Source organism: Bos grunniens, chromosome 2 (assembly GCF_055505025.1).
Source record: "Bos grunniens cultivar Pamir isolate PY7600 chromosome 2, Bosgru_T2T1.0, whole genome shotgun sequence".
Taxonomy (NCBI): Eukaryota; Metazoa; Chordata; class Mammalia; order Artiodactyla; family Bovidae; genus Bos; species Bos grunniens.
The window spans coordinates 129634186-129658418 of record NC_141166.1 but is presented as its reverse complement, the minus strand read 5'-3'; the positions used below and the strand labels follow the sequence as shown (position 1 = coordinate 129658418).

Below are 24233 nucleotides of genomic sequence, written 5' to 3'. Positions count from 1 at the left end.
AGCAACATGTCTAATTTCTCTATATGTACATTTCAAGACACTGCAGATTTATAAAATTGTATTTTAAAATACTGTTCCTGTTTAGAATCATGTGTGAAAGCCACGGTAATGTTTGTCTTCTAGGGTTCACGTGGTGAAAATGGCCCAACTGGAGCTGTTGGTTTTGCGGGACCCCAGGTATGATTTTTAAATGTCTTGAATTTACAAATGTTCGTTCTTCTTGCTACAGCAATGAATTTAATTAATTATCACTGTCATTTGTTTTGAAGGTATATTCAAGATTCTGGAAAACATAGTATTCTAGGCAATAGTCTCATTTTCAATACATTTTTTTTTCATGGACTGGCACAAAACATGTGGTGACGTAACTTACTTTTTCAGACTGTCTTTGAAGATCACATTGGGGTGTTTTTTTTTTTTTTTTCTTTTAAGCGTTTATACTGATTACAAATCACCATTTTATAATATATGGATAAATGATAATTATTATGAAAAATTTGTGTTTAAGTGTTGCAACCATTTCCTTATTTATTCTTTGATGTAGGGGCCGGATGGGCAGCCTGGAGTGAAAGGTGAACCTGGAGAGCCTGGGCAGAAGGGAGACGCTGGCTCTCCTGGACCACAAGGGCTGGCAGGATCCCCAGGGCCTCATGTAAGTTTAAAGTAAAATAAGATAGAACTTGAGCCCAGTGCCCACTGTTTAGACCTTGTGTTTAGACCATCTTTCTTTACTGCCGCACCCTTTTGTTTGTTTCTTTCTATTTAGGGTCCTAATGGTGTTCCCGGACTGAAAGGTGGTCGAGGAACTCAGGGTCCACCTGTAAGTTGGTTTGAAGCTCTGGGAATTATGCATAACTAGTGACAGATATCTAGTACTTTATAGCCATCTTAAAGTTCCTTTGAAGCTATAACAACCAATTTTTAGTTGTATATATTGCAGTGGAAAAAAAAGTGCTTAACTTGGATGACAATCTGCATTAAAATTAGTTTTATGACTTTGGAGATCCGGTTGCCTCATATAGAACCTAAATAATAGATTACCTATGGAAGAGGGAATGAATAATGTGAACCCACTTCATGTAATTCTGTTATAAGACATTCTAATGTGATCCTAGTGCTCATCTTCAATACTTCTATATGTTCAAAATAAATGGAAAGTGGCAAGGGAAAAATAGCATCCTTCCTGCCAGTTAAGCCAGATCCATCAACAAAAGCAGGATACCAGAAAAAAATTTATTGCTCACAACAAGAAAAGGGATATAAAGTCCTAGGTATCCCTATAAAATAAGTAAGCCCTATAAAGTATATATAACTAATTTTTATTTTAAAATTGCTTATATGATATTATATTTCTAGGGTGCTACAGGATTTCCTGGTTCTGCTGGCAGAGTTGGACCTCCAGGTCCTGCTGTAAGTCAATTCAATAATTGAAATCACTGATAGTGGAATAATTACACAGAACACATAAATACACACAAACACACACATGTACATATTATAATGATACACACACATATATTTGAGTTTTTATTTGTTCTTTTATTTAATCACTTAATGATTTGTTATCCCATGTTGACAGTTCTTGTCCCAGTAATTCATGCTGGTATGTTGTCAAGTAAATCATCTTTAATCATTGAATATTTCTTGGAGGAGCTTTTTTGCAAATCCTTTTAAGCTCCAATATTTGACTATTACTTCATTTGGGTACTGAACACTCACAGTATTGTGTGGTAATAATCATTCCTTTCAGTTAGGAAGAATCTCTGAGATTATCTGTAATAAAAATTATTTTTTCATTAAAAGATCAAGTCAGACTAAAAAAATGCATATTCATTGTTGGTGAAGAGCCTTATGGAGTTTGAAAATTCAAGTTAATTTCAAACACATTTTTTTTTTTTACAATTTCAAACCACTTTTCGTTCTTAGTTGAAGTTTAGTTGATTTATAATATTGTCAGTACACTTTTCATAATGACTCAGAGGTAGTTGTCTGCAGATAATGAAATGAACCTACAGCTGTGTATTTTATTTTTTGTTTAAATCCACTGAGTGATTAACAGGAACAATGGACATGTGAAGCATGGGGTTCTGCTTCTAAAGCAGAGATCCCCATATTAGGTATTCTAACATGGCTTCTACTTTGCCCTCTGGGTCTCTTTCCATGTTATACTAGGGAGCTCCAGGACCTGCGGGGCCCTTAGGGGAGCCCGGGAAGGAAGGACCTCCAGGTCTTCGTGGGGACCCTGGGTCTCATGGACGAGTAGGAGATCGAGGACCAGCTGGCCCTCCTGGTGGCCCAGGAGACAAAGGGGACCCAGGAGAAGATGGACAACCTGTAAGTTTGGCATCTTGGCTCTAAACTACCTCTAACTAGAAACTCCTAATAACTACTGCCACAAAAAAACTGTTTATACATTATCCCGAGCACTTTTATAATCCTTTGAGTACATTGTGCCCTATAGTTTTTTAATTTACAGTTCTCTACTCTAGGAAAAAGTATATGTACAGGTATAAAAATATAACAGTAATGGATGTAGTACTCAAAAACTAAACAAGAAAACAATTGTTTGTTAAATATCTGTACTGAATTAAGAAAAAATTTTAAAGCAATTTACTGAATATATTAATGCTTCAACATTAATATGTTTAGATAGAGCCCAACTTCTTTCCTTTGCTTAAAAATTTTTCTTGTGAGTTTGAAAGAAGGAAAACTGCCTGAATATTTACCTCTTTTATTCTGTCAATATTCACATTATCTTCAAGTTCTTTTCAACTAATTCTCAGCTTTAATAATGGTTTAATTGGTTTAATTCCAAACAGTTCTCACTTTTAAATAATGTTGGAGGCTCAGCGTGGATTACTCATTTTGACTACTCATATATAGTGTGATTTTGTAGAACAGAATCTTAATACTAACTTAATACTACTGACAATATATTACTATGAGTAATAACAATACTCATACTTAATAAACTATAAAGCTGTCATCTATTATAAAGTGTTTGCATATAGTTTTCCCTGGAGAATTTCTTATTATAGTTTGTATTCAACATTAGGGTCCAGATGGTCCCCCTGGTCCAGCTGGAACTACTGGGCAAAGAGGGATCGTCGGCATGCCGGGGCAGCGTGGGGAGAGAGGGATGCCCGGCCTTCCAGGCCCAGCAGTAAGTAGCTGCACTGGTCAATACTTCATCTGATTATGTGCAATATCATTTGTGAAGGGAGAATGTATTTTTATTTTTCTTAATAAATTTAAAATCTTTTAAAGGCACTAATACAGAGTATCTTATAAACCTTTTGACTTTAAATGTCAAATTCTTAAGTACGTTTGAAAAATATATTTATTTAACCCTGGGACTAGAAACTTAGACAAATAAGGATATGGATTTTTGGTGACTCTAAATCTTTCTTCAAAGATTAAAAATATCCGTGGAGCTAGAGAAGGGGGATAATCTCCTGGTGAGTAGGTAACCTCTTTTTAAATAAACATGCCTAATGGAAAAATCCATATTTCACAGTTCAGAGACTAAGTTTTCATAAACCATCAAAGGGAAGAAATAGTTGAGCTAAAGTAATACTGGAGGTGAAAGTGGGGTGAACTATAAAGACGGATTCTGAAAGCAATCTCCTGTTCCCTGGAGGGTGCTAAGAATTTCATATTCCCTGAAGTATGGATAAAAGTTTAACTCACTGTTAGCTTTGAAGAGATTAAATTTTACTGCTGAAAGTTTACATGCTTGAGAAAAAAAAATGATGTTTTTATATGGAATGTGGAGATAGATTTACTGTTGGGGTCTTGGAACTCGGGACATGTAGGTGGAGATATGAAACCAGTAGAGAGGGAGTGTAGAGCAGTCTTATTGTTATCAGGAGTGAGCCAAGGAACTTGGAATATTTGGTCTCCCAATAATGAGATCAAACTGTCAGGAAACAGAAATAAAGTGAGGAGACTAAGCAGAAGAGTAAGGATGAGCATATTTTAGTGACACAGATTCAAGATGGGCATCCAGATCTGAAAATAGTACTTCGGAGTAAAACCCAAAATGTACCTGAATTGGTGCAAAGGATAGTCCCATCGATACATCAGGATGGGTGTGATAAGAAGCGGGCGCATCTCTGGGAAGGTACCGCAGTAGTACTGGTGTTGCGTGATAACTGACAGTTATTACTCCAGAGGGAGACACTGGGTGCCATTTAAACTTAGCCTTTATGTGAACCGTCCCCTCAAGCTTCTTCAGAAGTGGCTGACATATTTATACTTTATTTCAGGGCACACCAGGAAAAGTAGGACCAACTGGTGCCCCAGGAGATAAAGGTCCACCTGGACCTGTTGGGCCCCCGGGCTCGAATGGCCCTGTGGGGGAACCAGGACCGGAGGTGAGTACTACAGTGAAGATCATCCTCCCCTCCTTATCTGGGTGTTATGGGGACATTTTTGAAATTTAGAAATTAATTTAGAAACTAGAAATTGTACATTTGACCTGAAGGACATTTTCTAGTGCTGTTTTTTGATGTGTTTTTCTTCCCTAGATAGTTGACTAAATGATGACATAAGGAAAAGGTAATAAGATTGGTGTCTTGCACTGGCCTTCATCTCGTCAGGAGCCAAGTATTTTAGTTGGTTTAGGTTGTTGCCAAATTGTTTTGAAGGTGAAAGGTCACAACTGTTTATCTTTTCTCTTGTTATTACTTCATTCTGTAATGGTATATTTGTCAAAATTGCCAAGTTTTATGGTGATAGGATTAATATAATTGTTAAAGCTTGTGAAGAGGGCCAAGTAAGTAGAGATCATTTTACTTAAATATCCCTATATATATAACATTTTGGATATCCAATTCCCTTAGGCTCTTTTGAGAGGAATCAGCTTGATTTGAAAAGTTACAGGTTGAAATATCCTCTGTTCAGTGCTTTAATGAGTAAATTGCCAAACATTTATTGTCACATTTTCTTAAAAGAAACAATTAATGCCTTTCAGAACAATTTTTGTTCAAATGGTAAAAATATAGTTCTGTGAAAAAAAAATCAAAATAAAATAGGAAAGGAAGACTATATATTTTAAAATGTAATTTAATGTCTAAACATAGATATTTTATTTTAAAACTTTAAGGATATTATTTGGGTAAGTAAAAGTGAGGGAAACCATTCACTGGTAATGTAAAGAAAACAAAACACAAGGAATATAATTGTTGTCTATCTATTTTGAATACTTTGATTTTTTAAAATAAAAATAAAAAAAGACGAGTTTAGACTAAGTATAGGAGGCACAGTAAAAGAAATGTCTGGGGGCTTCTCTGGTGATGGAGCTCTTTTGTCTGGTTGCAGCTCCTCTGGGTCCACCATTGAAGAGATTGATTAAGCCAATGAGTATAGATTTAGTATGTTTCACAACAAACATTGATGAGCCCAAATTTATAGCAATTCCAGGACAGTTTTAAAGTTGAACTGCTACGGTAAATAACTGCTGCTGCTGCTAAGTCGCTTCAGTCGTGTCTGACTCTGTGCGACCCCATAGACAGCAGCCCACTAGGCTCCCCCGTCCCTGGGATTCTCCAGGCAAGAACACTGGAGTGGGTTGCCATTTCCTTCTCCAATGCGTGAAAGTGAAATGTGAAAGTGAAGTCTGGGCATCCTTAATTCTTGACTAAGGAATATGAACACAGGGAAATGAAATAACATTGCACTTTAGAAGCACTGTACTGTAAGTGGAAAATAGTATCTTAAATAAAACTATTTAAAATTGGCACCAAAAGTGTAAAAATGTGTTAATAATTTTACAAGCAAATCAGAATAATAGAAATATGGCAGAAACTTTCTTCTACTGAAGTTTCCATAAATGCTAATTCGTAATGTGGAATAGAGGTGGAAAATATGCTGTAATTTTTCTGGCAATTGAAATGTGAATTTTTTTTATTACTCAGTTAATTCATTTTTCAAATATGATTCTTTATAGGGTCCAGCTGGTAATGATGGTACTCCAGGACGGGATGGTGCTGTTGGAGAACGTGTAAGGGCAACTGATCAAAAAATCTGAAATAGTGTGCATTTGAAATCTCTGTAATACTAAAGAGTAAAAAAACTATTCTTTCTTCTCATCTTGATTCTTTAAGTAATTAGCTATGTAATCTTGAACAAATTTTCTGAACATCAGTTTTTAAATACTTTAAATGTGATTAATATTTATACCATTGAGCTCTTATGTTTTAAATATCATGTTCAAAGCATCTCATAGGCACTCAAAGAGAGGGAAAGAAAGAGTTTTGAGGAATCCTGGGGCAAGGGCCCCCCCAGCCCCCCCATCTTCTGTAAAGCCAAGGAAATGCAAATTCTCTTGGGATCTAAGTTTTTCCCAGGGTTGGTATATATTGTCCAGTGTAGTAGTCTTCAGAGGTTTTGCTGATATACCCCCAATATACTTTTGAAAATCTCTGAACCCCTGTGCATATTTTAAGTTACCATCACATTTTATTTTAATCATAAGTTTTGATAGTTATGTTGGGTCAGTTCTTTTCCCTCACTTTTTGTCTCCTTGTAGCAAAAAATTGAAACAACAGACCAAGACAGCTTAAGCAGGCACACAGTCCACTCTTAGAGCAGACCAATCCTGTAGGAGTGGTCCTGCTCATTTTAGGGTTTCCTTTTAGTGTCTTTTGTTGCCTGTCCTAAGGAGACCCTGCAGCCTGACTGGTTCTGTCCCATGCAAAATAGGGCTTGTACCCAAGACCAATCAGGGAAGGGGGCGAGCTTGGGCATTTTTCCTTGCTGGAGGTCTTCACTCCAACCTGAAATGGTTTCCCTTTTTCATGGGCTTTGTCTTTTCTTTGTTTGTCCTCTGGATGTTTCTTCTAGTCGCCACTGTCTCTAATTGCTATCTTGGACTCCTTTTTCCTGTTCTAACTGTCTAACAGTTACAAAGGAAGTAGTTCTGGTAAATTCTAAATGTATGTATGCTTTCATCATATATATTTTTTAAAGTCTTGAAGTTGCCAATTCAGCTTATTCAATGTATTTTATTACATGTCCATTCTCTAACCTAATTGCCAAAGTTTATCCAGTTGACAAACTAATCAGCCAAATGAGACTTAACTTCTGTTAGAAAAAAAGATCTGGCTCCATTCTTCAAGTCAAATAATTATATTAATACACATTCATGTAACTATAATCTCACCTCTGACTTCTTAAAGATACAAGTAAGATTTGGAGCCAAGTAAGACTGGGAAAAATAAAGAGCAGCTTTTCTTTCCAAATACCTCTTTGTTTTATTATCAAGTGAACTGTGCATTCTGGAAAAGTCCCTTAGTTTTATGCCCAGTGGGGTTTATGCCTTGATGCATTGTGCCGTATTAAGGTTGCAGATGGTATGATATATGCTTTTATTTCGTAAAATGGGAGAGGGGTGATTATTAAAGAGGAAGTAGGAAAAGATGCTTCAAATCAATTTTCTGAAAGAACTCATATGAAGTTGTAAACCTGGAAAGTGGTTTCCTTAGAATTTTCCCTGTTTTCACACTCTGGAAAATTTTTGTTTGTGCTATACTAAAAGTACAGATACCCCGGTGGGTCTAAGTCACATGCTGAATTCTGGAGGTGACCACTTCCATATCCAGCAATCTTGACTATGGGAATAATAGGATGAGAATGAGGGGACAGATGATATTGGGGGAAAATATCTTACCCTTTTCAGTTTGGTTTATTAATATGTAAATATAAGTAGAACATTTAAGTAATATATAAATTAATAAACAGAATGTTTTAAAAGGTGTGTTTTTCCTTTCATGAATAACATAAGCATACAGAATTTTGCTGTTTTATAATAAATATTAAAAAGGTAATATCATGGTTTCCTTGTCAGGGTGATCGTGGAGACCCTGGGCCTGCAGGTCTGCCAGGCTCTCAGGGTGCCCCTGGAACTCCTGGTCCTGTTGGTGCTCCGGGAGATGCAGGACAAAGAGGAGACCCGGTAAGGAGAATCAGTTTCACACTGACAGTTTTAATCAACATACTGTATTATGAGTATGCGTATATGCATGCATGCGAAGACATGTGTGCTTAGAATTATCTTTTCTAGTCTTAAAAATTTAATTTCTAATAGGTCTTCAAAAATCTTGATGCTTTGGCTTTCATTATCTAAAAATGTGATTTATAGGAAATATAGTAAGTATGGATCATGTTAAATTTAAGCAAGTAATGTCTTATGTAATTAACTAAGGTGATCTTCATTCAGAGAAGTCCATTAATAAAATTGACTATAGAGATGTGATTGGGGTTATAGTGAGCACATTCTTATACCCAGGGAAATTAGCCTGGTTTTATTTAGTTAGCCATAAGAGTATACACTTAGATACACTTACACATATAGAAGTATTCAACTACAGACATATATTATTGAATTATAAATCTCTATAATATATCCATACTTTTTCTTATATTAATTTTGTGAAAATTTCTTCTAGGGTTCTCGAGGTCCTATAGGACCACCTGGTCGAGCTGGGAAACGTGGTTTACTTGTAAGTTCTTGGCTTTAAAAAAAAAAAATATGATTTCTTACATAAAATATTCTCCCAAAGAAAAAACATAATTTTTAAGATTCATAAATGAAAATTACCAAATTCTTCAAGTCCTAGACAAAATATTAATTTAAAATAACACCCAGGTGTTTACATTTGTTTTTATAGTGTTAGTATAATTCTTCTGAATTTTACTATGAATTATTTCAATAATCAATTAAAACTTTTAGTCACAATTTTCTCCCACAATAGCAAGGGTAACAGTAGGCAAATGGGTTTGAAAGCTCTTTGTAAACTTGAAAAGTACTATTCAAGCATATTTTATTTTTAGCTAGATCATTACATAATGATATAATCTAAATATGTAAAAGAGAATCCAAACTTTCCAAACTTTGGAAAACATCTCAGGCTAGATTAAACTTCAGTTCAGTTCAGTTCAGCTCAGTTGCTCAGTCGTGTCTGACTCTTTGTGACCCCATGGATCGCAGCACGCCAGGCCTCCCTGTCCATCACCATCTCCAGGAGTTCACTCAAACTCACTGCATCAAGTCAGTGATGCCATCCAGCCATCTCATCCTCTGTCGTCCCCTTCTCCTCCTGCCCCCAATCCCTCCCAGCATTAGAGTCTTTTCCAATGAATCAACTCTTCGCATGAGGTGGCCAAAGTACTGGAGTTTCAGCTTTAGCCATCATTCCTTCCAAAGAAATCCCAAGGCTGATCTCCTTCAGAAGGGACTGGTTGGATGTCCTTGCAGTCCAAGGGACTCTCAAGAGTCTTCTCCAACACCACAGTTCAAAAGCATCAATTGTTTGGCGCTCAGCCTTCTTCACAGTCCAACTCTCACATCCATACATGACCACAGGAAAAACCATAGCCTTGACTAGACGGACCTTTGTTGACAAAGTAATGTCTCTGCTTTTGAATATGTTATCTAGGTTGGACATAACTTTCCTTCCAAGGAGTAAACGTCTTTTAATTTCATGGCTGCAGTCACCATCTGCAGTGATTTTGGAGCCCAAAAATATAAAGTCTGACACTGTTTCCACTGTTTCCCCATCTATTTCCCAGGAAGTGATGGGACCGGATGCCATGATCTTCGTTTTCTGAATGTTGAGCTTTAAGCCAACTTTTTCACTCTCCTCTTTCACTTTCATCAAGAGGCTTTTTAGTTCCACTTCACTTTCTGCCATAAGGGTGGTGTCATCTGCATATCTGAGGTTATCGATATTTCTCCCGGCAATTTTGATTCCAGCTTGTGCTTCTTCCAGCCCAGCATTTCTCATGATATACTCTGCATATAAATTAAATAAGCAGGGTGACAATATACAGCCTTGACGTACTCCTTTTCCTATTTGGAACCAGTCTGTTGTTCCGTGTCCAGTTATAACTGTTTCTTCCTGACCTGCATACAGATTTCTCAAGAGGCAGGTCAGGTGGTCTGGTATTCCCATCTCTTTAAGAATTTTCCACAGTTTATTGTGACCCACACAGTCAAAGGCTTTGGCATAGTCAATAAAGCAGAAGTAGATTAAATTTAAAATACTTCATTTTAGTCCAAATATAGGTTAAACATTTAAATAATTGAATCTTTAAGAATCATTATTATATATACTATGCTTTTAGTGATCACTTTCATTCCTTGAGAAAAAAAGATTAAAATTCCTAGATAAAAATAGATAAACATTCCTAGTAATACTATTTAGGTAAGTAAATATATTAGTTCATATAAAATAAAATGCTCAAAATTGTAGCAAATACAATTGCACAAGTAAAATTGTAAATTGTAGTTTCCACAGGCAATGCTCATGCTATGACCTTATTTCTAGGGACCGCAAGGACCTCGTGGTGACAAAGGCGATCATGGAGACAGAGGTGATCGAGGTCAGAAGGGTCACAGAGGCTTTACTGGTCTTCAGGGTCTTCCTGGACCTCCTGTAAGTTATTCCTTTAAGTATTATTTGCTCTCCACGTGAAAATGAAAAGGTATTTTGACATGAACATTTATTTGTCTATAAAATGGATGGACCTTTTGCATCTTATTTTCATTTTAAAGAAAATCTTGATGAATAAGTCATTACCTAAGTACCCAATATAATTGTTCATATGTTTGCTGTAATTTTGTAGGAAAGAAATAAACCAAAAGGTTATATGCACTATTACTCTTACAGTTGTCTTTAGTGTTGGTCAACTCATGTAGACATAGAGATTGATGAATGAAGTATATGCTGCTAAAGTCAATGACAGGACATTTTTAAAAGCTAGAGAGGTTAAATATAGGATATAAATATTTTGGCTTTTTTTTTTTTCTACTTAGGGTCCAACTGGTGAACAAGGCAGTGCTGGAATCCCTGGACCATTTGGCCCAAGAGTAAGTAACAAAGTTTAACAATAAGTTGCAGGGGTAAATACTAATGTACCTGAGGACATTTTGTTAGTGCTTGAGTATCATTTTCACGGTATTGAAGCTGGAGTTGGCTTAGGTTCTCTGAAGCTGGCAGCAAACATAAGAGACAAACCATTCAGCATTTACATTTAAGTAGACATAGCCTGAAATATATTACTTCATAGGCCCATTTAAAATCTCTTACCAAAAAAAAAAATAAATAAAATAAAATCTCTTACCTACGGTAGATACACTCATCTGTTTGTCCATTTTCTTACTCTATGTTTTTTGAAATTTCCATTTAATTATACTCTTTGAGATGATACTGTAGGATTTACCATGAAGTGGAGACAGATTTTGAAGCTGGATATACTGTTTTCATTTAAGCAATTCCAATAGTTCCTCAGAAGTAGTTGGCATAAGGCTAATTAGGAAGCAAATCATAAAATGAAACAAATATTTGAAGGTTGTAGAAATTCTACATTTAGCATTAATGCAGTCTAATAGGTCATTAATGCCACAAGATAATTACTTAGGAAAATCATTAGAAAGAATTTCTGCTATATCTAAATACAGTATAAACAAGTCATTCATAAAATTGAGAACAGTATCAAAATTACTGAGATGTGATAAAATTCTGGAGTACAGGACACAAATTTAATTTATGTCAAACACTGAAACTTTTGTGATTTTCATACTCCTACTTAATTGAATTTCTAATTAATTTACAATATGTGAAATGTGATGAAACAGCTCCTGCCAATGAAAGTAGATGAAAGAAAGTGAACGTGCAAGCTGCTCAGTCGTGTCCAACTCTTTGTGACCCCATGGACTATACAGTCCATGGAATTCTCCAGGCCAGAATACTGGAGTGGGTAGTCTTTCCCTTCTCCAGAGGATATTCCCAATCCAGGGATTGAACCCAGGTCTCCTGCACATTTCAGGCAGATTCTTTATCAGCTGAGCCACAAGGGAAGCCCTAAGAAGTAGATGACTAGTCCATTAAAAGTAGATGACTAGCCCATTAATGTTTTAACTGACACTGGTCTTTTCCCATGCATGGATGGTGGAGAATTCATGTGTGATGAAGCAGTAAATATTAGAAAGTCCATTTATTAGTCATTAGGAAAACAAATATGAGAAATCAATGTGACAGCTCCAAAAAGAAATAGTTCTTTGATCAGAAAAAGACCTTGTAGAGGTTTGCCTCCTAGGATCTAAAATACAGTCTTGGTTTCTTGCAGGGACCCCCGGGTCCAGTTGGTCCTTCAGGCAAAGAAGGAAGCCCTGGGCCACTTGGGCCCATTGGGCCTCCTGGTGTGCGGGGCAGCGTTGGAGAAGCAGGCCCTGAGGTAAAATCACAGAGATTTGTATGTGCTATTGATTCCCATATCTTGGATTCTGTCTAAGGAAGATCTGTGCAGCACGAAGGACAAAAGACTTTAGGAACTCTGAAAATGAGCCTGGAAATCACATATAGCTTGTCTGTATAATAGCTAATTCAAACATTTTAACACAGATTATTCAGAATACATAAAATTAGAGTCTAAGCTACCTAAGCCTTGACTTCAATGAGAGCAATGGAGTGATATCAATGAAAGCAAATAGTAAGTTATGCCTGTATTATCGTTAGAGTTATAAAAATGTGGCTTTGCTCTAAGTGGCAATAGAATAAATGGGAGATTTGATGAATGTATTTGTCCATGAAAATGTTGGAAAGTGAAGCCTGTGAAATTAACGTGTTATTTACTGAAAATGAAAGGATTCAAATTGAAACTTTCAATAGAATATTTCAGTAGTATTGACTTGTAAAGCTTTAAATTGCTTTAGTTAGACTTCAGTTAGGCTTCTCAGAAACCGAACTTTGGGAAACAGTCTGCTCTAAATGCCATGCATGCGTGTGTGCGTGCATGTGTGATGTGAGGTTATACATCCCTCCCTGGTGTCTCTTCCTCTTTTGCTTTATTTTCCATTTCCTATTCTGTCTCTGTCCTAATGATAATACCATTCAACCAAATATTTAGTATTACATAGAAAGGATAGCCTTACATTTCCTATGTTCAAGAGAAATATTTTCTGTTTATTTCTCTAATTTTACATGGAAAACAGCTGCAGAATTGGAATACTTCTTACTTATGTGGCTCTTGATTGACTTTATTTTGCATTTTAGTGGTCCTTGATAGCAAAAAAAAAAAAATCTCTTCCCCTGAGTTTAGCATAAAGGAATGTATGGAATCATGAGATGACCTTAAAAAAAAAATGGATTTAATGGTTGCTTGATAGTGAGGAAATGTTTGCACTAGAACTTGATACAACTTGTCCAGGCCCATTTAATGAGTGGCAGAGCCAGTAACAGAACTCCAGCCTTCTGCCTGCCAGGTCTGTGCTCCCCAAGAGAGATGTGGACCACACACCTTTTCAGGTTGTGGAGAATTCTCTCAAGTTGCTGAGTTCTTCCTTGGGAAAATGCAGAAGGAAATTAATAGAGAGGATCTGTTTTTCTAGTCTCTGATATCTTGTGTGCTCATCTCCCTTTTGCTCCAGTAGTTCTTATTTGGCAAAATAATAATAATTATTGAAAGAGCTCTTTAGGCAAGGATAACTTCCTCCAGTTTTGTTTAGTAGAGATAATTTTGATCTACCCACTAATTAATGCACATAAATAGATTTCATGTGGTTTCCCCTTATTTAGATATGGGGGAATTCTCTTGTGGGTGTTTCTTCAAGTATTCCCTTGGTACTGACGGACAGTCTTATGGAAGTAGCACCCACAAACTCCTCTGCATCTCCTTGTTCAGCCTTTGTTCACACATCCTTTTAAAACGTTTTAGTTGTGCCTTGCCAAAATAGTTTGAAAATGAGTGTACAAATCTATACATACCTAACATTAAAATGTATTGTATCTTCAGGCGTAAACATCAAAGCAAATGTTTTGTGTTTTAATCTTTAAATAAAGATGCCAACCTCAGATGCCAACTTGCAGATATCTTGTCTGAGAAACAGTTATGCATCATTTCTCATTCTTGGAATGTTATAAGTTAGCAGAGCAGAACCATCTAGTTAAAAAAGGACTCAAGCCACAGATCTCTCAGTGCCATCAAATTGAGGTTTTGCACTGTCCCCCTTTGCAAGTCCCATCAGTGCCTTTGTGTCCAATGGAAAAGCAAAAACTAAAAACTGTTTTAAATATATTTCCGATTTTTTAAAAATTAGGGTCCTCCTGGTGAGCCTGGTCCCCCTGGCCCTCCGGGACCGCCTGGCCACCTTACAGCTGCTCTTGGGGACATCATGGGGCACTATGATGACAGCATGCCAGACCCACTTCCGGAGTTTACTGAAGATCAGGCGGCTCCTGATGACAAAAACAAAACGGACCCAGGGGTACATGCGACCCTGAAGTCACTCAGTAGTCAGATTGAAACCATGCGCAGCCCTGATGGCTCTAGAAAGCACCCTGCCCGGACTTGTGATGATTTAAAGCTTTGCCATTCTGCAAAGAAGAGCGGTGAGTAGACAGTTGGCCATTTGAGCAAAGCTCATTGTTTTTGATGTGTAATTCTCCAGTGCATACCAAAATATTTTATTTACTCTCTATTTAGTGATAGACACAAGAGATAAAACGGTGGCCACTCAGAGTCTGAGGTTTGCTGATGGGAACTGTCACTGATATGAAAAAATATGGGGCGAGATAAGTACTGTAATAGAGGACATATCCTATTAATGACCCAATTTCATGGTGGTATTTTCATTTCCATCCAGAAACCTTAAAATATGGATAATTTTGTAGTGCTGTAAATGTCAAAAATACTTGCTTGAGCAAGGTTAAATATGTTTAGTTTCCTCAATAATTCTCATTTAATATGCTAACATATAGTTGGATCCTCAAGAGTAGAATAAAGTTCTATTTTTAGTTTTTAAAGAAACTTTCATACTGTGGAATTTAGAAAAATAGTACAGATGAACCTAGTTCCAGGGCAGGAATAGAGATGCAGACATAGAGAATGGATGTGTGCACACAGTTGGGGAAGAGGAGGGTGGGATGAATTAGGAGACTACATACACTCCCAGGCTGCCCTGTTGGCTCAATGGTAAAGAATTTGTCTGCAATGCAGGAGACACAAGTTCGATCCCTGGGTTGGGGAGATCCCCTGGAGAAGGAAATAGCAACCTACTCCAGCATTCTTGCCTGGGAAATTCCATGGACAGAGGAGCCTGACAGGCAACAGCCCAATTCAGTTCAGTTGTCACTCAGTTGTGTCCGACTCTTTGCCACCCCACGGACTGCAGCACACCAGCCTTCCTGTCCATCACCAACTCCCGGAGTTTACTTAAACTCATGTCCATTGAGTCGGTGATGCCATCCAACCATCTCATCCCCTGTTGTTCCCTTCCCCTCCTGCCCTCAATCTTTCCCAGCATCAGGGTCTTCTCCAGTGAGTCAGTTCTTTGCATCAAGTGGCCAAAGTATTGGAGTTTCAGCTTCAGCATCAGTCCTTCCAATGACTATTCAGGACTGATCTCCTTTAGGATGGACTGGTTGGATCTCCTTGCATTCCAAGGACTCTCAAGAGTCTTCTCCAACACCACAGTTCAAAAGCATCAATGCTTCAGTGGTCAGCTACAGTCCATGGCTACAGTCCATGGAGTCACAAAAGAGTCGGACACAATTTAGTGACTAAAGACACAGCAAATACACTACTGTGCATAAAATAGATAGCTAGTGGGAACTTACTATAAAGCACAGGGAGCTCAGCTTAGTGCTCTGTGATGACCTAGGTGGGTGGCATGGAGGGGAGGTGGGAGGGAGGTCCAAGAAAAAGGGAATTTACTTATGCGTATGGATGATTCACCTTGTTGTACAGCAGAAACTAACACAACATTGTAAAGCAGTTATACTCCAGAGATAGTAGAATAGAGTATGCCTTATTTCCCAGATTTATTTGAATATGGAATTCTTTTCATGTAGTTTAATGTTCTACAAATCATACTTCAATAATATCTGCTGCAGAATTTTGTTATGGTTATTTTATAAAATATTTTGAAATTAAAGTCTTTTCCCCTAGTGGTAAACACTATGCCTAAAGTTTGCAAAATTCCATCATTTTGATTAATTTAATAAGACCTGGAAAAGAAAGATCCATAAGAGGGCCATGGGAATGAGCTATGAAATGCTTAAGTGTTTCAAATAACTTTGAAATGATGCTGACAGGGATAGCTAAAATTGTTATCTTTGCAGAACAGGCCATTTGATTACCAAGTCTATACTTTACATCCCGCCACCAATGTCCCTTCATTCATTTAAAATCCAGTTTTTAATGCATATTTTATATATACATACAGACATGGATTTTATACATATATTCATATTTATTATACATATATTACATATGCTATTATATAAACTATATATATTTACATATGTTTATATAAATATACATATAATATAACCTATATACATATATTTTACATATATATACAGAATATACATATACATACAGATATATACATAAAGATATATGCACAAAAATGTATTTGTTTGCATATTTATTAAGCTGTATCTCTAGCACCAAGCACTAACTTGGTGTAGCCTACTTCAAGGATCTCTTCTACATGATAAGATCAATTTTTTGCACTATTTTATATTGGAGCATAGATGATTAAGAATGTTGTGTTAGTTTCCAGTGACAACAAAGTGATTCGGTTATACGTATACATGTATCTATTATTTTTCAAATTATTTTCCCATTTAAAATAGGATGCTACATAATATTGAACAGAGATCAATTTTAGGGCCATTGAGGGACTTCCCTGGCAGTCCATTGGTTAAGATCCATGCTTCTGTTGCAGGGTACATGTATTCAATTCCTGCTGGGGGAACTTAAAGATTCCGCAGCCACATGATGTGGCCTAAATAAATAAATAGGGCCAGTGAGATAATTCATAGCATTCTGATTAGAGTTTGACTCACTTAATAGTTTTGAAAAGACATTATGTTTTTAATATTCAATTATTATTTGTTCTAAAATATTGACTGTAAATTTAATGAGAATCCATCCATTTTGGCAAAGCTACTTGCTCACCATGGATTATCTTTTTGGTTTAATTTCTAATCTACAAAATGGGTGTGATGATATTTCCTTCACATTTTTGTGTTTTGAGCCTTAGGTACATTTGGCCAGTCACCTTAGAATAGAAAGGAGAAAGGACCTGAATGCATAACGGTTACTTTTTTCTTAGCTGCAGGTATTTCCTTAACTGGGATTCACTTTATTTATTTATTTTTTCCTTTCTTTTTTTTTTTTTTTTAATTTAATTTTATTTTTAAACTTTACAATATTGTATTAGTTTTGCCAAATATAAAAATGAATCTGCCACAGGTATACCTGTGTTCCCCATCCTGAACCCTCCTCCCTCCCCATACCCTCCCTCTGGGTCGTCCCAGTGCACCAGCCCCAAGCATCCAGCATCGTGCATCGAACCTGGACTGGCGACTCGTTTCATACATGATATTATACATGTTTCAATGCCATTCTCCCAAATCTCCCAACCCTCTCCCTCTCCCACAGAGTCCATAAGACTGATCTATACATCAGTGTCTCTTTTGCTGTCTCGTACACAGGGTTATTGTTACCATCTTTCTAAATTCCATATATATGTGTTAGTATACTGTATTGGTGTTTTTCTTTCTGGCTTACTTCACTCTGTATAATAGGCTCCAGTTTCATCCACCTCATTAGAAGTGATTCAAATGTATTCTTTTTAATGGCTGAGTAATACTCCATTGTGTATATGTACCACAGCTTTCTTATCCACTCATCTGCTGATGGACATCTAGGTTGCTTCCATGTCCTGGCTATTATAAACAGTGCTGAGATGAACATTGGGGTACACATGTCTCTTTCCCTTCTGGTTTCCTCAGTGTGTATGCCCAGCAGTGGGATTGCTGGATCATAAGGCAGTTCTATTTCCAGTTTTTTAAGGAATCTCCACACTGTTCTCCATAGTGGCTGTACTAGTTTGCATTCCCACCAACAGTGTAAGAGGGTTCCCTTTTCTCCACACCCTCTCCAGCATTTGTTGCTTGTAGACTTTGGGGATTCACTTTAAAAGAGTGAGTTAGTCCTTAATCAGTGAGTTAGTCCTCTGTCAATTATTTTAGAGACTCATAATCATGTTTGAGATTCTTTTTATTTAGCAAATATTTTTTATTTTGGAAAACAGGAGAGTACTGGATTGACCCTAACCAGGGATCTGCTGAAGATGCAATCAAAGTTTACTGCAACATGGAAACAGGAGAAACATGTATTTCAGCAAATCCATCCAGTGTACCACGTAAAACCTGGTGGGCCAGCAAATCTCCTGATAATAAGCCTGTTTGGTATGGTCTTGATATGAATCGAGGATCTCAGGTAATTTAATATGCTTGCTTAAAGTTGTATTCATTACTTGCCTTTATTTATTGTATTTTAGTATTGACTTAGGACTTTTGTAATTATTTTTTTGACCATGTTTATTTTATTGTGTTTATTAATAATTGGAAGTGATAGGTTCTCATTAGTTGTATTTGCAATATCATTGCATAAACATTGCTATGAATTAAATTAATATAGTTTTGAATGATAATTTTTCAATTGATGGAATGTAAAAAAGTAATTATTTTTCATATTAGCTCCTTTAATGCCTGTGACACTGCTTGTGGAGTAGAGTTGAAGGGATTTTGCCATAGCTGGAAGACAGGGATTATATTTAGCATCAGGAAACCTAGGTTACTCATACATGGATCTGTTACTATCTCTGGGACCTAGAAAGTCTCTTAACCTTTTTTTGTTTTCAGTTCTGCCATTTTAAAGTAAGAGTGATAATATTTATTTCATAGCTTCTGTGTGTACATAAAGCGTGTGTATATAAAGTATATAGTATCTGGTATTTAGTAAGTTATGGATAAATATTAGATCCTTATTATGATACTTTTGATAATTGAATCCCTTTGTAAACTTCATAGTTATTTAAACTTAACACTTTTATAATTATAATATTACCTAATATTTTTGCTTGAGTCTTATCCCCTCTGTTTCTTTCATGGTCCAGTATTTAGATTCTTAACTAGTCTTGCCACTTCCTATTGCAATATGAGTATTCTATTCCACATCTCTTTGTGGCGGCTTAACTTTGCAGTTTTCTTCTTAACTCTGCTCTGAACATTTCCTCAGAACTCATGTTCATAATAAACATGGTATGAGGACATTTTGGGTATATGCAGGATCTACCATTATTTAAAGAACAGGAAAAAATTTTAAATTTACCTACCTAATAGGAATATAATTTAGTTAACATATTATATAAAAAGATAAGTAGGAAATATCCTGTAGAAAATTATTTTTGATTATTTGTTTTTGTTAGCTAATGGAAAACTTGTAATTCATATTTCCTATAAGTATGTAACAGTTGGGTTAAAAAAAATTTTACCAATAGTTAAGTCCAAATTTTTATCATAACTGACAATAAAAGCAATCAGCTATTTTTGATACATGATTGAATATCCAAACCTATGCTTAAGTATATAACTTCTAAAAAGTAATATTCAATATTTTTTTAAAGAAATAGAGAAGCAAATTTTAAAATACTTAAACTTTCTCTGGTGAGTTATAATTATATTTGGTTTCACCACCATTTGTTGGGATAGTAAGAATGAAGTTTCTTACTTGTGAATATTCATAGAAATTTTAAGATATTTCCGCATTGTAGACAGACGCTTTACCATCTGAGCCACCAGGGAAGCCTTAAGATATATATATATATATATATATATATGTAGAATATCTTGTTATGTGAAAGAATAGACGCAATACCCTTCAAAATTAATTTGTCTGAAATCAGCACACATACTCACACACAGCACTATAAAACCCATCAGTGTTACATATATTGGGGCTCAGGGCAGGCTGCTCTAAAATTTGCTTCAGTGACACATTGATCATTTTCAGTTAAAGTCATGTAAGTAATGGTTGCTGCAAGAGGAACGCTTTGATCCTGCTCTCTGTCTCCCTGAAAGTAGGAAATAAATCTCCCATGTGAACTCTCCCTGTACTGAGGGCAGAAAGATGACCTTATCTCCACAGATAGGGAATTTAGAACCAAGACGCCTGTATAAACAAACATCCTTACTTCCTTAGTAATTTACTACGGAAGCCCAAACTAAATTCCTTACCAATTATGCACCCAAACCTAGGTTTCTTTGTTCTGTCAATTCCTCTTAAATTTATTGTTTCTTTGGCTCCTACTTGGGTCCCATTTCTGTGAGACCTCTGACCTCTGTGTCCCAAGTTAAAGTTGTTTCTTCTTCTGTGGCTAATCTGTCTTGTGTCAATTAGTCCAATCACAAGAACTCAGGAGGGGTAGACATGTATTACAAAGACTCTTTTTGTTTTTCTAGTTTGTTTATGGAGACCACCAGTCACCTAATGCAGCCATTACTCAGATGACCTTCTTGCGCCTTTTATCGAAAGAAGCCTCCCAGAACATCACCTACATCTGTAAAAACAGTGTAGGATACATGGATGATCAAGCTAAGAACTTGAAGAAAGCTGTGGTTCTCAAAGGGTCAAATGACTTAGAAATCAAAGCAGAGGGAAACGTTAGATTCAGATACATAGTTCTTCATGATTCTTGCTCTGTAAGTACTTTTGATCCATATTGATCTGGTTGAAGAAAAAAAAAATTACTTTGTTAAAAATACTGCCATGGCACTAGAGGTGGGGGAAAATTTACCCTGTGTATAAACAGGACAGCAATTAGTTGTTCCTTAGGATAAACCTGAATGTGTGTTGGTATGTGAAACATGCTAGAGGCTTTAAGAAAAACATAAAGGACTGGATCCTTGCAGCTCTTTTGCAAACTCACTTCAGTTCTGCAAATTACTTAGTTTACTTAATCTCAATTCTATGCTTAAAATTCCTGGATTCTAAAATACATAATCCATCTGAGATACCTTAGGTCTTTCTGATACCTTAGGTCATACTGATTGGTATGTCTTTCCTCTTGCATATCTATATATATAAAAAAGAAAATATTTAATGACATATTTTGGTTTCAATCATGAAAACCAAAAATGCTTTCATAATTTATGAAACAAATTATGAAATTTAGTGTTGTTAGTGACCATTTGGGAAGCTGCAAAAGAATAAAGGGCTTTTTCCCAATTTAAAGAATGAGAGAAATGCCTGCCAGCTATGACAGTATCTCATTTGATGTTGGCAGTGCTCTTACTGCCAAATAGTGCTCTAAAAATCATTGCTTTTACATTATAAAAATTGGTTTAGAAGTTGCTGTCTAACATTTTTGTACTAATTTGGGTATGCTATTAACCCACTGCACCATTTAATTCCAGAAACGAAATGGAAACGTGGGCAAGACCATCTTTGAATATAGAACGCAGAATGTGGCACGCTTGCCCATCATAGATCTTGCCCCTGTGGATGTTGGCAGTACAGACCAAGAATTTGGCGTTGAAATTGGGCCAGTTTGTTTTGTGTAAAGCAAGCCGAGATACATCGACAATGAGCACCACCCCTACCATCAGTGACCACCACCATTCACAAGACTTTGACTGTTTGAAGCTGATCCTGAGACTCTTGAAGTAATGGCTGATTCTGCATCAGCACTGTATATATGGTCTTAAGTGCCTGGCCTCCTTATCCTTCAGAATATTTATTTTACTTACAATCCTCAAGTTTTAATTGATTTAAAGTATTTTTCAATACAACAGTTTAGGTTTAAGATGACCAATGACAATGACCACCTTTTTAAAAAAGTAAACTGATTGAATAAATAAATCTCCGTTTTCTTCATTTCAATGTAATGACAAAGTTGCTAAGTATTTATGAGAAAACTTTTCTTCCTGGCAGATAGCTTAAAGAGTGGGGTATATAAAATCACAAAATGTTTATTTCACATGGCTGCAATTGGAAAAATACAATTTTGTGACCTCTCATTTGCAGATGATCAATTAAAAATGAAATCAAAATGTTTATCCTTGTGATTGAAACTGAATGCTTGTCTTGATATTGTATAACTAACACACAGACTCTTTAAAGAGAACCATGAAAAAATATCAATTTCTCATTGTCTTAAATGGAATGTTAAAGTAGTATATATTCAATAGGATTTCTGACCAAAAAAAAAAGATCTTAAATTTTTGTAAAATGTGGTAAATCTAGACTTCGTTTGCATTCAAATTTAAAGCTACCTTTCCCTATATTGACTCAATCTATCAATATAGATAGAAATTAAATGAGTATACCATTGAATATATTTGCACTTTCTTGTTTAATAATGCAAAATAATTCCCATACAACTTTAGAAACAAATATTCGGGACCCTTAGTTGAGAGTCTTCCACATATACAATCTCATCTTCCTAAAGCCTATAATGAAGAAAAAGATTTAGAAACTCAGAGTTGTGGAGCTGACTCTAATCAAACGTGATGGTTGGAATTAGAACATTTGGTTTTTGAACTCTCTTAGGAAAAATGACCCAACATTTTTTAGCATGAGCTACCTCATCTCTAGAAGCTGGGATGGACTTACTCTACTTGTTTATATTTTAGGTACTAAAAGGTGCTATGCGTCTGTGATTATTCCAAGACTGGAGATAGGCAGGGCTAAAATGTATTGTTATTATTATCCTTTAATGATGGTGCTAAAATTCCTTCTATAAATTTCTTTAAAAATAAAGATGGTTTCATCAATACCATTTGTGAAAACGTAACTGTTAGATTTCCCGTTTCTGAAAGAAGGGGCATTGCTCCACTGCCTGTTCACTGCTCATCTGTCATACTGTATCAGACTGTTGTGTAATACTTGCATGTTTCTTAGACTAGAACATGTAGGTCCCCTGATGTCTCAAGGATTTTTTTCCCTTTAATTCTCTGTTGGCTCCATTTTTTATTTTTTTCTTTAAAAATAAACAACTGGGACCATCCCAAAGGACAAGCCATGCACACAACTTTAGTCATGTATCTCTGCAAAGCATTGAATTAAATGCACGCTTTTGTCATGTCAATGGTTTTCGTTTTGTGGAATTCCTTTGAACATATTAGATCCATTTCATTTTCAGTCGTGAAAAGTTAGGTGCTGTGGTATTCTTTGTTTGCTGTTTGTTTAAAAGATAAAACAACAAATGCCTTTCATCACGTAGATACTGGCTTATAATGAAAATCATTCTGCAACATCACTCACAAAGGCAGCGTGACACTAATTTCACCATCGATGCCCTTAAAAATCTCAGGGTGGTTCCTATTGATAACAAGAGAAAAGCAGCTGATTTTTCATAGTTGAATAAATTGTGATAATATATGTCTCAGTGTGTCACATATGAATTTAGCCTAAATGTTTTCAGAATTTTTTCTTCAACATTTATTTCACAGTATTGTTTCTCTCCAAATTGGTTATTATTTGAGCTCCACATCTTGAATATGAATATTTGAACATGTATATACCTAAATATTTGTGAGTTTTGTTTGTATTAAAATTTCCTCCAAGTTGAACCTATTCAAGTTTGTACAAGTTCAGCTAGAAAAACCAGAAACATGTAATGATTCTCTTAAGTCAAAGCACTAAATAATTGCCAGCTATAGACATATCACTTCTTATTTGGAGCTCAGGAATGTTATAAATAAAAGCTGTCCCAGACCATTCTGGGAGCCTTCAAATTCCTTGCCTGAGTTCCAGATATATAGGTCCCATTAGATAAGTGTACTGCTTTTCTTCATGTCTAACAGTCACCTCCAAGTCTACATCACCAAAAGTAAAATAATCTGCCTCTGGGGAAGATGTGACATTAATTTATTATTACTTTATTAAAAAATGAAAATTTGCCAATTAACTGAAATGAAGAAAAAGGAGAAAAACAGCAAAGAAAACACAAACAAGGCCAAAAAAGTCCCAAAGTCATATAACACAAAATTTGGCAAATTATAGTCAGTTTCAATGTAACTTGGACTTCCCTGGTAGCTCAGTTGGTAAAGAATCTGCCTGCAATGCAGGAGATTCCAGCTCAATTCCTGGTTCAGGAAGATCCACTGAAGAAGGGATACGCTACCCACTCTAGTATCCTTGGGCTTCCTTGTGGTTCAGCTGGTTAAGAATCTACCTGCAATGCTGGAGACCTGGGTACATCCCTGGGTTGGGAAGATCCCCTGGAGACGGGAAAGACTACCCACTCTAGTATTTGGGCCTGGGGAATTCCATGGACTGTATAGTCCATGGGGTCGCACAGAGACACAACTGAGCAACTTTCACTCACTCACTCAATGTAACTTATTCTAAATTTTAAACAGACTGAAATG

The 24233-nt window shown here is 36.1% G+C and overlaps 1 protein-coding gene across 2 annotated transcripts in view; it reads left to right on the top strand.

Annotated features, from left to right (window-relative positions):
* Nucleotides 1-22948, top strand: part of COL5A2 (collagen type V alpha 2 chain) — a 159872-nt gene extending 136924 nt beyond the window's left edge. For both annotated transcript variants that reach the window (XM_086361692.1, XM_086361687.1), the window contains 17 exons: nucleotides 124-177; nucleotides 545-652; nucleotides 767-820; nucleotides 1357-1410; nucleotides 2173-2334; nucleotides 3056-3163; nucleotides 4269-4376; nucleotides 5951-6004; nucleotides 7850-7957; nucleotides 8451-8504; nucleotides 10332-10439; nucleotides 10820-10873; nucleotides 12133-12240; nucleotides 14102-14393; nucleotides 18110-18297; nucleotides 20322-20561; nucleotides 21276-22948. In XM_086361692.1, coding sequence (XP_086217818.1) covers nucleotides 124-177; nucleotides 545-652; nucleotides 767-820; nucleotides 1357-1410; nucleotides 2173-2334; nucleotides 3056-3163; nucleotides 4269-4376; nucleotides 5951-6004; nucleotides 7850-7957; nucleotides 8451-8504; nucleotides 10332-10439; nucleotides 10820-10873; nucleotides 12133-12240; nucleotides 14102-14393; nucleotides 18110-18297; nucleotides 20322-20561; nucleotides 21276-21422 — 2001 coding nt within the window. In that variant the 3' untranslated portion in view covers nucleotides 21423-22948. The remainder of the gene's footprint in view (nucleotides 1-123; nucleotides 178-544; nucleotides 653-766; nucleotides 821-1356; nucleotides 1411-2172; nucleotides 2335-3055; nucleotides 3164-4268; nucleotides 4377-5950; nucleotides 6005-7849; nucleotides 7958-8450; nucleotides 8505-10331; nucleotides 10440-10819; nucleotides 10874-12132; nucleotides 12241-14101; nucleotides 14394-18109; nucleotides 18298-20321; nucleotides 20562-21275) is intronic.
* The last annotated feature ends 1285 nt before the right edge of the window (nucleotides 22949-24233 follow it).